Source organism: Sus scrofa, chromosome 1 (genome assembly GCF_054392235.1).
Source record: "Sus scrofa isolate SSC_HxYL_T2T_F1_AM1 chromosome 1, Sscrofa_HxYL_maternal_Yorkshire_Landrace_v2.0, whole genome shotgun sequence".
Taxonomy (NCBI): domain Eukaryota; kingdom Metazoa; phylum Chordata; class Mammalia; order Artiodactyla; family Suidae; genus Sus; species Sus scrofa.
Window position 1 is genome coordinate 229,739,823 of NC_139383.1, and position 16,113 is coordinate 229,755,935.

At 42.0% G+C, this 16,113-nt stretch overlaps 1 protein-coding gene across 9 annotated transcripts in view; it reads left to right on the forward strand.

Moving 5' to 3' along the window:
* The window catches only part of LOC106509183 (histone-arginine methyltransferase CARM1-like), a 292,946-nt gene that overhangs the window by 249,897 nt on the left and 26,936 nt on the right, over positions 1–16,113 (forward strand). For 6 of the 9 annotated variants that reach the window (XM_085018906.1, XM_021064249.2, XM_021064264.2 and 3 more), the window contains one exon: positions 2,773–2,863. In XM_085018906.1, coding sequence (XP_084875032.1) covers positions 2,773–2,863 — 91 coding nt within the window. Of the gene's footprint in view, positions 1–903; positions 1,012–1,405; positions 2,437–2,772; positions 2,864–16,113 lie in introns of those variants that run through there. The other 3 variants (XM_085018910.1, XR_014841642.1, XM_085018901.1) reach the window with 3 other exon arrangements.

Genomic DNA, 16,113 nt, shown 5'->3' on the forward strand with positions numbered 1-16,113 from the left:
GGTTTCTGGTTTCCAGTGTTGCTATTGAGAAGTCTAATGCCATTCTGACTCCTGAACCTTTGGAATGACATTGTTTTTCCCTTCTGAATGCTTTTAGTGATTTTCCTTATTTCTAGTTGTCTTAATGTGAAACTTCTAAAATTCTCTGATGGACATTTAGTGAGTATGTTATATCAGATGACTCATTTTATTCTACTCTTGGAATTTTTCTTATATTTTATTTGCTGATTTCCTCTCCTCCATTTTCTTTTATTTCTTTGGAATTCCTCTTAAGGTTGGGCTCAGAGCATCCTTCTCTGAAGCTTCCTAAATTTATGCCAAAAATGATACATAGGATTTTTCCAAAGTTGTGTAATATCCTTCAATCTTGAAACTAAGAAACCACCAAGCAATCATTATTATTTTGACAATAATGCTTGAGATTTAGATGGAGGAACAGGTTTTTACAATATGATGTTACAGCCATGGTTTTTCTCTGACCACCTCTGAAAATACCATAAACAACATGATCTGCTTTATGTTAAGAGACATCGAGAGGAGCATAGTTAATGTATAAGGCCATTGACTGTTCCATGAGATTTCACCCCTGGGTTTTTCCCTTCCACTTACTAGCTCTATGATGATGGCTGAGTCATTTAAATTTCCCTGTTCCTTAGTTTTCTCATTTATAAAGTAGGTATAATAATAGAACCTATTTTGTATTACTATGAGAATTAAATGAGTTAATGCATGGAAGGCCCACAGAGAAGTTCAAGGCAGTGTTAACATAATGAAGAAATCTTAGGTATAATGATGATGGATGATGATGACAATGACAGTGACGACAATGGCAGGATCTGTAGTTCTTTAGGTGATCTTTATTTCTGAAATTGGGTTAATGGTTCATCTTTCTATCATGTGCAGTTTAATGAATGACTATGAAAAGGAGCCTCCCAAGTTGACAAGAATAATAATGCTGATCACCATGTCTGCCTACCCAGAAGGGCCCAACTTCAGGCCTGCCAGTCCAGGTGTTTGTTTGCCTACTGAAGTGTCTGCCTTTCCCCCCCAATGACTATATTTTTAAAATGTTTTTCTTTTTTATTTATTGTAGTTGATGTACTACATTATATAAGTTACAGATGAACAACTTAGTGATTCACAATTTTTTTAATGTTACACTCCATATATAATTATTATAAAATACTGGCTAAATTCCCTGTGTTGTGCAATAGATCCTTGTAGCTTCATTTATTTTCTGTATTCTATATGTTTTATTTTCTATTGTTATTTTAAAAAATTAAGTATAGTTGTTTTACAATGTTGTGCCAATTTTTGCTGTCAGCAAAGTGACTCAGTTATATATACATTGTTTTTTTTTTTTTCTTTTGATAGGGCCGCACCTGCAGCATATGGAATTTCCCAGGCTAGGGGTCGAATTGGAGCTACAGCTGCCGGCCTATGCCATAGCCACAGCAAAGTGGGAACCAAGCCACATCTTCGACCTACACCACAGCTCATGGCAATGCCGGATCCTTAACCCACTGAACATGGCAAGGGATCGAACCCACATGCTCATGGATCCTAGTTAGGTTCATTAACTGCTGAGCCATGAAGGGAAATCCTAAATTCTTTTTTAATTAATTAATTTATTTTTATCTTTTAGGGCAAAATTTTTTCTTTAATACTCGGATAGATATTTGCAAGTATGTTTTGTATGTACATGAATCCGGCTGTGGTGTTAGTTGGAGGCTGGCTTTCTGGTGCTCCTCGTTTTTCTGTTTGAGACTCCATTTCCCTACATTCTTTTTTTATGTCCTTTTCCATCATGGTCTGTCTCTGGAGAATTAGATATAGTTCCCTGTGCTATACAGTAGGACTTGGTGGTTTATCTATTCTGAATGTAATAGTTTGCATCTACTAACCTCAAACTCCCAGTCCATACCCTGGTAATTGTAGATGTCAGGAACAGAACACAAGCGTGGGCTTCTCAGTGTGGAGGATGGTGAGCCAGCATATAAGCAGGGATTCTTTATTTATTTATTTTATTATTATTATTATTTTTTTTTTAGGGCTGCAGCTGCAGCATAAGAAAGAACCCAGGCTGGGCTTCAAATTGGAGCTGCAGCTGCTGGCCTACACCACAGCCACAGCAACATGGGATCCAAGCTGCATCTGTGGCCTTCACCACAGCCCATGGCAATGCCAGATCCTTAACCCACTGAACAAGGCCAGGGATGAAACCCGCATCCTCATGAATACTAGTTGAGTTCTTTACTGCTGAGCCATGATGGGAACTCTGAAGGATTCTAACAGCACTTACAAAGATAAATAGTCAATATGATTATACTTGAACAAAGTCTAAGAATGAAAATAATAATGTGGTAAGATGGTGGAATCTTGATTATTTCCAAAGCTTAGTTTTTTTTACAATAAATAAAAGAAAAAATAAATAAAGGGAGTGCCCAGAATTCTAAGCACAGGACATATAGAAAGGAGAAAAGCCAATAGCTGAGAAGGCCAATATGCCAGGTTAGATGCCTCACTTATGGCTCTAAACATTTATTGTAATGCGCTTTGTGACTTGTTTTAATATTATTTTTTATGTACCCTCCAATCTTCTGCCTAATTTTCGTATCATTACTTTGAGGCAATGATAAAAAAGCATTTTAGTCTGTTTGTAATAACTGAGATGGAATGAGGGATTGGAGCTGGTGAAGTGGCAGGTGAGTGTTCCCTTCAATCCGAAGGCATTGGGAGTTGACCTTGAGTCTGTTGTCTTTTGCTCGATAGGAAGGATGTTCCCGACATTCAGTGACATCCACTTGGCCCCCTTTTCTGATGAACAGCTGTACACGGAACACCACTCCAGAGCCAACTTTTGGTAACGTTCTCTTCTCTCTTACCCTACTTTCTGGAGTAACCAAGAGTTCCTAAACTTGACGTTGTGGTATATGTACTGGGGGCAAGTTTTGCCTGTGCCCCATGTGATGTTTAGTAGCATTCCTGGCATGTACTTACTAGAGGCCAATAGTACCTACCCCCTAGTCATTTGTGGCAACCAAAAATGTCTCCAGACATTGCCAAACTCCCCTGGGAGGGGAAAATCACCCCCTGTTGAGAACTACTGAAATAGACAAGGGAGCTGGTTAGACAGTATCAAACATCCAAAGGACTGCCCTAATGCTAAAATAATAACACCTTCCCCCTGCCTGCTGTCCCTCCCTTTTCACTTCCTCCACCCACTCCTTTAGCCCAAGGTGATGGCTTCTGCTAAAACCTGCCTTTGTCAGAGAATAGATCAATCAACATACCTTGATGTAAAGAGTTGATCAAAAAAATTTGGGAGTTTTCCTATGAAGTAGCTGTTGTCTTTCGGGCAGCTTACTTCCCCCTCTGAAAGTTGGTTTCTTCATTTGCAAATTGAGAGCTAAGACAAAGCCCCTCCCAGTGTGAAACCACCATTCCTTCCGCCTTTCTCTTCTGAGACTGGTTTTTATAAGGAGAAGGATGGGAGGAGAATGATGGTATTGAACCCATGGGGAAGAGAAATAGTACAGAGATCGTCTGAGTGGGAATGTTAGGTGTGTAGGAGGGAGCAAGGGCCTGTGCTGGCAGATGCATGAGGAGGCATGCTAGAATTTACACTTTGAGTTCTGGCTGAAATGTCCAAAAGAGATATCCAAAGTTAATTTCTTGGGCTTTCTCTTGGAATGCCATCTTTTGGTGCAGGGGCAGCAAATAGGAGATGCTTTATGTTACAAAGTCCTGTGAAGAGTGGGGTTAAAGGGATATGATTTTCCTCTCTCCCCAGCTTTCTCTTGGAAAATAGGTTTTCCCACCACAGATTCATAGTATTTCACAGCTTCTACTCAACCTGTAATGTTGAAACTCTAACCCATAGACTTTCCATTGGCGGGGTGGCGGGGGGGGGGCGCGGGGGGGGCAGGGTGAATATCCTCTGAGTGTGTATGTATGAGTATGGTAGGGAGTGGGGATGGGCAGTGGACAATGAGGTCCTGTAAGGCCATGCTGACCCTAAATGTTTCTATTTTGAATGGAAAGATTAGAGAGACGGGAATTTCAGTTGACAGGATATGCCAGACTTGTGGAGGAGGTTGGTTGTCCAGGTTGGCATGACCTCCCAACTGTACCATCCGCTGCCATCGTACCACCTGGAGAATAATAATGATCATAGTGGACTGGTTAGGCTCCCCAGTGAACATAAAACATGCTGCTCTTCATTCCACTGGAAAAAACAATAACCTTTTCTATACCTTTCTTCCCTGGTCAGCCACCACCCGTCTCTGTAAGTCCCTTTTCAGTGAAATTCAGCAGTCTCCACCTCTTCCGCTTTGATTTCTCTTAAGACATTCTACCAAAACCATTCTTATCACCAGTTCCCCGACCTCCACATCGCTAAATCCAATGATCAACTTTCTCACTTCTCAGCTTATTTAACTGTCAGCACTTGAGCAGCATTTAAAACACTTATTTGCCCCATATTGTTTTGATTTTTCTCCTGCCTCACTGATCACTGTCTCAACCAGTCCTCCTCCATTTGTTACTTGTCTCCTTAACCTCTTAATGTTGGAGTGCCCCAAGATGCAATCCGTGGACCTCTTCTCTGTCCTCAGAACCCCCTTGATGAGCACACCCATTCCCACAGTTCAAATGCTGTCTGTAGCTGATGGTTTCCAAGTGTATGTCTCCAGCTCAGACTTGTCCTATGGACACCATCCTTTTCCATAGCCTGCTGCCTCCTGGAGTCTCCTCTTGGAGAGATGCACCATGTCCAAAACTCAACGCCTGATCTTCCCTACTCCCACCCCACACCTGCACTATTTGCAGTCTTTACCCTCAGTTGCTGACATTTTTATCCTCCTAATCACTCAGGTTCTAAATCTTGAAGGCGTTTTCTCTTTGTCTGCCAAATCCAAACCATCAAGAAATTATATTGTTTTACTTTCAAAATACATTTGACCCTTGATCAATACAGGTTTGAACTCTACAGTTCTACTTACATGTGGTTTTTTTTTCAATAAATACATCCTATGGTTCTACATACGAGTGTCCGTGAATGTGGAACCATGGATACAGAGGGCTGACTGTAAAGTTAATGACAATTTTTGATTGTGTGAAGAGTGGGTGCACCAACGACCTCCCCTCTTTTGTTCAAGGATCCGCTGTATATCAGAATGCGACCATTCTCCTCTGTTTGTGCTTTCCCCTTGATCTCAACACAGTCATCTCTCATCCCAGTTACTGCAGGAGCTGTCTATTCCCAACATCCCCTAAGCCTTCCAGTAGGTCCTACCCAATCTGGCTCCTCATCTCCTACTGTGATGTTCACTCTGCTGCAGCCACTCAGGCATCCTTACCCCACCTCAGACATGGTGGACATGCTCCCACCTTTGGGCCTTGCACTGGCTGCGCTTCCTCTGGAATGCTTTTCCCTCCATATTCGCATGGCTAATTCCTTCACCTCCATAAGCTCTTTGATAAATGTCACCTTCTCACTAGGACCCTCCCCGACCACCCTATTTACAATGGCAGCCATCCCAGTCCCAGTCCCACTTCCTCTGCTTTGTGTTTTTCCTCCAACACTTATCACCTCCTAAAAGATACAGAATTCCTTTTTATTATTGTTTATTGTCTGTATTCCTCCTTATAGAGTGTATACCCTGCAAGAGCTAGAATTCTGTCACTTTTCACTACATATCCTGCCACATGGTAGGCCCTCAATAAATATTTCCAAATAAGTATCCAAATAAAACTCCTGTAATCTCAAGCATATATGGTAATAAATACCATGAAGACTTTAGTCTTTTTTTTATTATAAAATTAAAATCATGCTGTGAATACCATTATATCGCCTTTTTTTAAAAAACTTTGATAATACCTCATTGATATGTTCTCACATCTTTTAGATATTCTTTTGCTACAGAATGTTTCTTTTGCAGCTATCTGATAATTTATTAATTCAAGCCCCAGTGTTGGATATTAAACCATTTTAATTATTATTTTAATCCTATGAATTCTATAAGAAACACCACTAAGGTATTGTTCCTGTATTCCACAAAAATAAAGAAATTTACAGACTTCTACACCCTAATTCTATAGGAGATAGCACTAAAATGAACATCCTATTATAGAAATCTTGTTGTGCGTTCTGATTGTTTCCTTACAATAAATTGCTAGAAGCAGAATCACTGGACCAAAAGGTGTGAAGAAGGAATGTGAAAAAAATTATTCGTATATGTTGCCAAATTGCCCTGTAGAAAAGTTTTACCAATTAACACTTCCACCAGTGGTATATGAGAATGTCTGCTGAGTCTTGCCCATACGGGATATGTTTTGTTAAATGCCAATTTGATTTGCAAAAAAAATGGTGGCTAGTTTATTTTTAATCTGTATTTCTTTGATAGATGGTGCATTTGAATGGTTTTATTTTTAGTCAACAAACACACAAAAAACTTTAATATATAGTTACCAAAATTCACAGCCTTCACTCTCCTTCTAATCCCTTTCCCTTTATGGGGAGGTTTCTGCATCAGACTACTTGCACGTGGGCCTTTTGTTGCATTGATCCAGGGAGCAGGTGGTGAAAGCTTGCAGGATTTCCGTTAGAAGAGGCAGAGAAGTGGGAATGCTGGCTGAGAGGAGGGAGGGGGTGCAAAAATAAGTTTGGGTGTATTTCGGGGAAGTGTGCTGAGAGACCAAGGAGCACCTAGCACGCTAAATAAATAAGATCACCAGTATTATCAGGTCTCACCTGACTTACTTGTCAACAATGCTTGAGACCTTTGACTCTTCACTTGGGGAGCCTAAGCCTGGTTTTCCCCCTTTGTTATTGGTCCCTTGTCTCCTTTGCTGATTCTTTCTCGTGACTCAGATCTTCAGTGTTGAAGTGACTCCAGGTTAGTTCTTAGATGTCTTCCTTTTTCAGTCTACATTCACTGTCTTACTGATGTCATTGGTTTTCCTGGTGGTCAACACTGCCTTTATGTTGACAACTCCCACAGTTTGAGCTCCAGCTCAGACCTCTGCCAGGAACTCCAGACTTTGGAGGTCCACCTGGCTGTGGACAGCTTACCTTGGACATATATTGGGCATCTTACATTGAACACAAAGGCAAGCTGCTGTTCTTCACCACCACCACTCCCGCCCACCCCTGCACAACAAAAACAAAGAACAGCAAAACAAGGAAAACAAAAAAAAAACCTGCTTTTACTCCAGTCTTGAAATAGCCTCCTAACTCATTTCCTGTTTTTAAACAATAATCAAAATGATCTTGATAACACATAATTAGATTATATTCTTCTACCTGAAACCCACCAGTGGCTTCCTGCCAATGCCATCTGAGTAGTAGAAGCTAGAGTTCTCACAGTAGGTAGCACTCTACGAGATGTGATCAAGCTTCATCCTGTCTCCCCTCACCCCTCTGATGCCATTCCGACCCTCGCTCCCCGGTCTCTCCACTCCAGCCTCACTGGCTGGACTCCTTGCTTCCTCTCCAACATGCCAGGCTTGCTCCCCACTCACTGCCATCCCCTCTGCCTGAAACGCAGATGTCCCTGTGGCTTGGTCTCAGTTTCCGCATCATCTGAGAGGGAGAATGTCTATCAGTTAAAAATTATAATTGCTTCCTTCCTGGAAGCTCATATGCCACTCTCACTTCATTTTTCTCTGTAGTACTCTATAGGACTTAACATCATCTGCTATATTCCATGCTTTTACTTATTTTATTGATCGGCCATCTCCATCCTCAAATTCCAGAAGAGTGGCTGTTCTCTTTACTTGCTATGTCCCCAGCATTTAACATAGCTAGTAGTAATTGCTCAATACATTTTTGTTAAGAAGAAAACAAACTCATTGACTTATAAGAATTATTTCTTATTAGAGATATTGAGACTCTGTTGTATTTGCTTCAGAATTTTCATGTCACCTTGTAATATTCTTTGTCATGATTTTTACCACGAAATTATTTATTTTTGTCTTTTTAGGACTACACCCGTGGCATATGGATGTTGCCAGGCTAGGGGTTGAATCAGAGCTGTAGCCACTGACCTGCACCACAGCCACAGCAATGCCAGATTCAAGCTATGTCTACAACCTACACCACAGATCAAGGCAATGCCAGATCCTTAGCCCACTGAGGGAGGCCAGGGACCAAACTGGCATTCTCACAGATACTAGTCTCATTCATTCCGCTGATCCACGATGGGAACTCCTAAAATTCTTTTATGTATGTAAAGCTACCGATATTTTCATTTACAGTTTCTTTCTTTTCCTTTATTTGTGAAAATCTTCCTCACCCTGAGTCTGGTATTAACTTCCTTCTGCTTCTTTCATATTTGACTTTTTCCATTTAACATTTTCCCAACTGTATGTTTAATTCTATAATTCACTGTGGCTCAGTGGGAACGAACTTGACTAGTATCCATGAAGATTTGGGTTTGATCCCTGGGCTCACCCAGCAGGTTAAGATCTCACGTTGCTGTGATCCATGGTGTAGGTTGCAGACATGCTTTGCTCTTGCTGTGACAGCAGCTATAGCTCTGATTTGACACCTAGTTTCAGAATTTCCATGTGTGGTAGGTTCAGCCCTTAAAGGAAAAAAAAATCATTTTAGTTTAAGTATGTCGTAAGCATAAAGTTGTATCTTTATATTCTTTCTAAATAACCACTCATGGGGTTCTCTCTCGTGGACAAGATTAATACATCCTGATTATAGTAGCCACCACCTACAAAATGATTCATTCTCTTTTCTTACTTGATTTAAAATTTCTGGGCCCTTATTAATGAAGATTCTGAAAAGCATCTCCTGAGAGTAAGGCTTAGTCTTGAAGAATCATCATTCTTAGCTGTAAAACGTCTTTATGCGAAGGGGACTACTGACATTACAGCAAATAATTGGTTTGGGGGTTCAATCCAAGGCCTTTAAATACAATGTTTAATGGATTCTCCTATCAAGAAAAATATAGACATAGGATCAATTAAGAGGAGTCACCAAAGAGTCTCAAGAAGTTTGAGTTGAAACTTTACCTTATTACATTGATTACAATTACAGGGCATAAAAACATAGGTGAGTAGACAGTAATTAAAAGCTGGATGAATCAGACTCTGGAGCTGGATCCAACTGTGTTTAATTCTTGGTTCTGTCAATTACTAACTATAAAACCTAATCCAAGTCATTCTCTCTCAAACACAAGTTTCTTATTTATAAATTAAGGATAGCAGTATTGGGAGTTCCCATCATGGCTCAGCGGAAATGAATCTGACTAGCATCCATGAGGATGCAGGTTCCATCCCTGGCCTTGCTCAGTGAGTTAAGTATCCGGTGTTGTCGTGAGGTGTGGTGTAGTTTGCAGACATGGCTCAGATCTGGCGTTGCTGTTCAACCCCTAGCCTGGGAACATCCATATGCCAGGGGTGCGGCCCTAAAAAGAAAAAGAAAAAGAAAAAAAAAAAAAGATAAGTTTTGCCTACCTGGGGGTGGGGGAGTTTCAGTTCCAGAGATGGGTCCTCTCCTGGTACTTTGCTACCATAACAGCCCTTTCTTCACTGGCCAGTGTGAGACTTCTACCTGAGGCTGAATACATCTACCGCATATGTACATTCAGAGGCGGGGGCAATAACCACAGGGTGGGTTTGAACTCATTGGATACCCTGTACCGTAGATGTGGTCAGACATTTCCTTTGCTACCTCCATGAGCTTGTACTAACTACAGTCTAAAATCAATATCAGTTCTCTCTCTCTCTCTTTCTTCTTTTTTTTTTTTTTTTTTTTTTTTTTTTGTCTTTTAGGGCCACACCCAATGGCATATGGAAGTTCCCAGGCTAGGAGTCAAATTGGACCTCAGCTGCCAGCCTACACCACAGCCGCAGCAACTTGGGATCTAAACTGCATCTGCAACCTACACCACAGCTCATGGCAATGCCAGATCCTTAACCACCGAGTGAGGCCAGGGATCAAACCCACATCCTCATGGATGCTAGTTGGGTTTGTTACTGCTGAGACATGATGGGAACTCCTATCAATATCAGTTCTTACCTAACATTCCTCAGACAATCTTTCCTCCAACATAGTTGCTTTGTCACAGAAACCCATTTCCCTCCGGAGAAGAATTGGGGAATGTTTACCATATGTTCCCATGGTTGCCTTGCAGGGTCCTCCCTCCAGGGACTGGGTTTCCACTTCAGTCATGGGCTAGTGGTCTCTGGATCCCTAGACCAGATCTGGAAGTTGCGAGAGGGACCTAATCTTTCCATGTGACAGTAGACAGCCTGTTCACCAGCTAGCAAGTTTTTTTTGTTCTTGTTCTGGGAACTGAGTACTGTTCTAGTGACTGTGCATCCATTTCACTCTGCTAACACTCAACAACTGGTCCCTGTGGGTCAGAGTACCCTGAATGTCACTCGAGTCCTGCCATCCAACACAGTAATTGTATGATTCTTGCCTATGATGGTGAATTACTGCTTTCTTTCTTCTGACATTCTGAAACTCCAGCCAAACTGTGACCATTTGGAGCACAGTTTAATGGCAGCTTCACTTATCCCTGTCTTTGATGTACTGAAGACCTAAGCATCTCAAAAATGCCTCTGCTCTCTCGCTGTTTTGTTCCCAGGAAACTTTATGGAAGGAGAGTTTCCTATACTTTGCCTGAGAACAGTAGGATGGGACATTCTTAGTTTTTCCATAGTAAATCCATCTAGCATTTCTACCTCTCTGGGCCTTTGAACCCCTTCCTCAATAGTATGCTGCAGAAGTTCTAGAATCTCCGTCTCATTAACTGAAGGCCATCCTGATGACCAAGCTTCAAAGTGACATCCCAACAGACTCTTAGGAGTGGGGAAGCATGCCTGTCAATGAATCGTACCCAGTCCTGACATCTTCTGTCCCTCCTAGTCCAATGTCCTTAAAATCCACTCCCATACCCATTTCCCTAGTTCTTAGCAGGAGATATTAACCAGCTCCTGCAGTGTTTTAATTCTGTACCTTATCTCCTCCTGTAATAGGAATCATACTAACTGCTCAGGTTGAGCTGGAGTGAGCAGCCTCACAGTAATGAAAGCCCACTGGCAGTGGGCAATAGTGAAGCATATTCTGAGGGGAATAAAATTATCTTGCAGGGGAGTTCCCATTGTGGCTCAGAAGAAATGAATCTGACTACTATCCATGAGGATGCAGGTTCCATCCCTGGCCTTGCTCAGTGAGTTAAGGATCCGGCAATGCCATGAGGTGTGGTATAGGTTGCAGACATGGCTCAAATATGGCATTGATGTGGCTGTGGCATAGGCTGGTGGCTACAGCTCCTATTCAACCCCTAGCCTGGGAAGCTCCATATGCCCCAAGTGCAGCCCTAAAAAATGACCAAAAAAAAAAAATCATCTTGCAAAGTCCAGGTTTCAAGAGAAGTCATTGTGTGGTCTTCAGGCAAAGGGGAGCTGAGAATTCTGTTTCTGCTGGCCTGAAGGATTGAGGGCAGCTGGGAGGGGTTTTCAGGCTTCTCTGCCTTGTCCACTCTGCTGTATCAGTCCCAGGTCTCAGGTTACTACTGTCTCCCTGTCAGGGCCCCAGCTACGAGATACCAGACCTGTAAAGGTTGCACACCCAATACCCTCTGCTCTTCTACTGTTACTGCTTTACTGTTTTGTTTGGAGTGGAGAGATGGGGAAGTTCCAGTTTCCAAAGTGGCTTTTAACTATCAAATTCTGTAGCTGATTTTCAGCCCTGAAGGAAGGCCTTTGGGCACAAAGAAGTTAGGAATTCCCTTCAGTTCTGCAAAGGAAACTCTCTGGATTTCACAGTGGTTTTTTGTTTGTTTGGTTTTTGGTTTTTGTGTGTTTTGAGATTTTTTTTTTTTTTTTGCCTTTTAGGGCTGCACCTGTGGCACATAGAAGTTCCAAGGCTAGGGGTCGAATCAGAGCTGTAACTGCTGGCCTGCAACACAGACACAGCAATTCCAGATCCGACCAGCATCTGTGACCTATACCACAGCTCACAGCAACACTGGATCCTTAACCCAGTGAAAAAGGTCAGGGATCAAACCTGCGTCCTCATGGATATTAGTCGGGTTTGTTACCATTGAGCCACCACAGGAACTCTCACAGTGTGTCTTAAGTTGGGAGTTGGTGGCTCCGAGATCATAGTTTTCTTTTTGCAAAGCTTCCAATGTTTTCAACAGAGGCTGACTGGCTCCTCAGCACCTGTATTTATCATCACCTCAAAACTTCAGGACACACAGTCCCCATTTAGCCCAATGTTTCACCTTCTACCTTTACTACATCCTAATTAACTACCAGTGAGACTGTTAGTAATTGTGATGAAACTAGATACCAAGGGTTTTCACTCCCCACTTACCAGTAGCAATGAGGATTCTCTTGTGATCAAACTGGTGAGTAATTCCATCTTAAGGGTCTACATTCAAGGGCCACACCCACATTGATTATCTTAGCTTGGGTTCCTCAGGAATCAGGGTCTCAGGCAAAGCTCATAAGTTTCGTTATTAAGAAATGCAACTGGACTCAGCGGCAATAAACCCAACTAGTATACATGAGGAATTGGGTTTGATCCCTGGCCTCGCTCAGTAGTTTAAGGATCCGGTGTTGCCATAAGCTGCAGTTTAGGTCACAGATGCAACTTGGATCCTGTGTTGCTGTGGCTGTAGTGTAGGCAAGCAGTTGTAGCTCTGATTTGACTCCTACCCTGGAAACTTCCATGTGCTGCAGGTATGGTGAAAGAAAGAAAGAAAAGGAAGAAAAGAAAGAAGAGAAAGAAAGAAAGAAAGAGAGAGAGAAAGAAAGAGAGAAAGAGAGAGAGGAAGGGAGAAAGAACGAAATGCAACCCCAGGGAGACAGGAATGAGGAGAAACGAGAAGGAGGGAAAGCTCATGCAGAAGTGCATTATTGAGCTGACTGCCACATGGTCTCAAACACCAAGAGACTGCTTGATCTCTCAAGACCATCTTCAGAGGTCAAATGAACTAACTCTCAGGACAGTTTATACAGAGGATGGGAGAGAAGTGAATTTATCCCTCAGCTCTTATCTCCTCACTGGTAAACTGTTTACCCTTTGACCTCAAGCAGCCTGCACTTCTGGGTTGTGCATGCATGGGCACCAAGTGGGGGTCATGGCCCCTTACATTACACAGTCTGCAAGGATGCTCAGGACAGGAGGAGGGAGAGCACACAGTGCAGGTCTGAGGGGAAACAGTGCTGGGTTGTACTCACCCAGGGTCAGATGAGCCCCCAGCTTGATATGGCTGGAGGGGAGGCAGACAGAACATGTAGCTGAAGATTCCAGAGACAGGTTAGAGGACCTGAGTGAACCTTAAAAGGTGACATACCACTTAAGGAACCAAAAGACATTTCCCAGCTTCCTTTTCACACTGTTGTGGGGGGGCAGGGTATGCATTCATCATACCTGGCAGTGGCTGAGCCCATTAATTGATAGTAGATGCCAGCGTTGGATGGACTGTATGTAGTCAGTTGTTTTCTCCAGAAATCACAAGTCTGTGTTTGCAAAGGACAAGAGAAGATGGTTGTAAGCAGAATTCTGCCACAGGCAGTGAGGGCTCCCTCCTTGCACTTTTCTCCTCTTGCTACTCAAAGCCTTCTTGACCACCATGTTGTGGGAAACATCATTTTGAAGGAAAGCATTCAGTGGATTGGACAAGCTGCTAGATTCTACTGAGAAACATTATTTTGAAGAAAATGGAGTCAGTGGATTGGACAAGCTGCTAGATTCCACTGGATGATTTGTTCCTAGGCTAATTCTGCCCCAAATGGAAATTTCAACTAAAGATTTTTTTGGCTTAGCTAGAGTGTTAGGCCTTCTGGTCTTTCCCCAAAATATATTTGGCCCTGGTAGTCACTGATTCACAGAAATACCATGTGGACCAAATAAGGACATTTCAGTTACCATGAGATACAACCAAAATTTTGTCACAGGCCAAGCCTATGCACAAAGTACTGCAGAGAACTTTTGCAAGAATACTACCATGACCAACACAATCGTGCCTGGACTTTCACATGCCATTGTCCTTGTTTCATTCATATTGCAGTGATACCTGGAACTATGAACTTATTTCAGCTCCCTAGTTTTTCTTTTTGATATTTCCTCTGCTTCTCTTTTATGTCTGCAGCTCTTGAACTCATCTGGCCTTTGCTCATGAAATAAGCCTCAATTTTTATATTCATCTTTTTTGTAACCTATGTCAAGATCAAAACTCTTTCACAATATTCTGCTGCTGGGCACATACACATCCAGATCTATGTAGGCAGGGATGCTCTATTTCAGTTTCTGGATCCTGTGCCATCAGAGCTGTCCACCTCCAGACAGAATTACCAAGTTCAGCAGACATCACTTCATCTTCTGGCCTGGTTCTCTACACTGTAGGCTAAACAAATTCAGTTTCATACTCACAGAATTAAAACTCTACTGAATTAGGCAAAACTGTTCATCAGAATTATTTCTACAGCACATATACAGGCAGACTCTTATTAACTGCTTTCTTTTTAGTTAAAACATTTATTTTATTTTTTCTTTTTATGCCATACTTGCAGCATATGGAAGTTCCTGGGCTAGGGGGTCAAATTGGAGCTACAGCTGCAGGCCTATGCTGCAGCAACGTAAAATCCGAGCCGTATCTATTACCTGTGCTGCAGCTTGCAGCAATGCCATAGCCTTAACATGCTAAGCAAGACCAGGGATCAAACCCACATCCTCACAGACCCCATGTCAGGCTTTTAACCCACTGAGCCACGGTGCAAATTCCTATTTATGGTTTTACTGGACAAAAAAAGAAAGGGAAAAAAAGAATGAAAACATGGCTTAGGAAAAAAAATATTTTTGAATAATGTATCTGAAAAAGCCCAAGAGTACATTCAGCTTTTCAGGCACAAATGGATTCTGGGGCACAGATGCTCATTGGATCCAGGTCTCCCTCTGTCCCTCAGCTCAGCTTGATTCTTGGATAGGGGTCTTCCCTAATGGCAGCAATGTGGTTTCCAGAAAATCCAGATTTATAGATTCATTGCTCCATGTCTGCTTCCCTTTGCAACAGTTTGAACAAAAGTCTTAGACTTGACTCTTCTTGGGTCACATGCTTAACCCTGGGTCCATCACCAGAGCCAGGGAGATAAGACACTCTGATTGGCTATGGCTGAGCCATATGCCAAACTTTAATGCTGAGGGCAGAGTCAAAACCATCCAATCCACAAAAACTGAGAGTAAGGAAGAGGTTGCCTGTCAGAAGAAAATCTGATGCCATTATTAGAAGAAGAGCAACTATTTGCTGGGTAGAATGAACAAAATATGTCCACCATAGTCGTCTTGACTGATCCACTTTTTCTTCTGATATGTTTCCATAGGTCCAGTTCTTATGGAAACCAGTAATGTCTAGATTTATTCTGGTGTACCTATGGATGTTCTATGGGCTTCTTTAGAGAATCCCAGGCTTTCCCTTTCTTCTTACAAAAGAGGCACAGTCTGAAGCTTGATTTCTTTTAAGGCCTGTGTACCCATTTCTTTTTCTACTTTAGGCTTAAAAAAAAAAAACCTATTTTTACAAATACAAAAGGTGTATAAATATAGTATATGTAAAATATAAGCCATATTACTTTGCTGGGGTTTAAGCCAGCAAAACCAGAGACATAATGAGCTGAGCATCTCTATAGACACTACTTTATACAGTGGTACATTGTCACGCTCCTGATGCAGAAAATCGTCAAAAACAGCCAAGCTTCAAGTCCTGCTATACAAAGAGGATGTGTGAGAAATGAAATAAAGATGCAATTTGTTCCTAGACATGCATCCTTCTCCTACCAGGCACTCCCAGCAGGCTATTCCAACCACATTCTTGTGCTGCATCCTCAGCATCCTGTGTGGCTTAGGCACTATCTTGGATCCTCCTTTTGTTTCCTAGTTCTTCAGGTTATATATGTTTCTCCTCAGGTTGGCATGTCACCAGTTGTTAATTCTGATAGAAAGTATTCCATTTAAGACACCCCCAAATTTGCTTAATTGTCAAAAAACAGAATTGGAGTTTTTCCTCCTCCCTTATTTTCCTTCCTTTTCTTTCTTTTTTTAGTCTTTTTAAAAGAGGGAAAATTTTAATGGGGAATGAG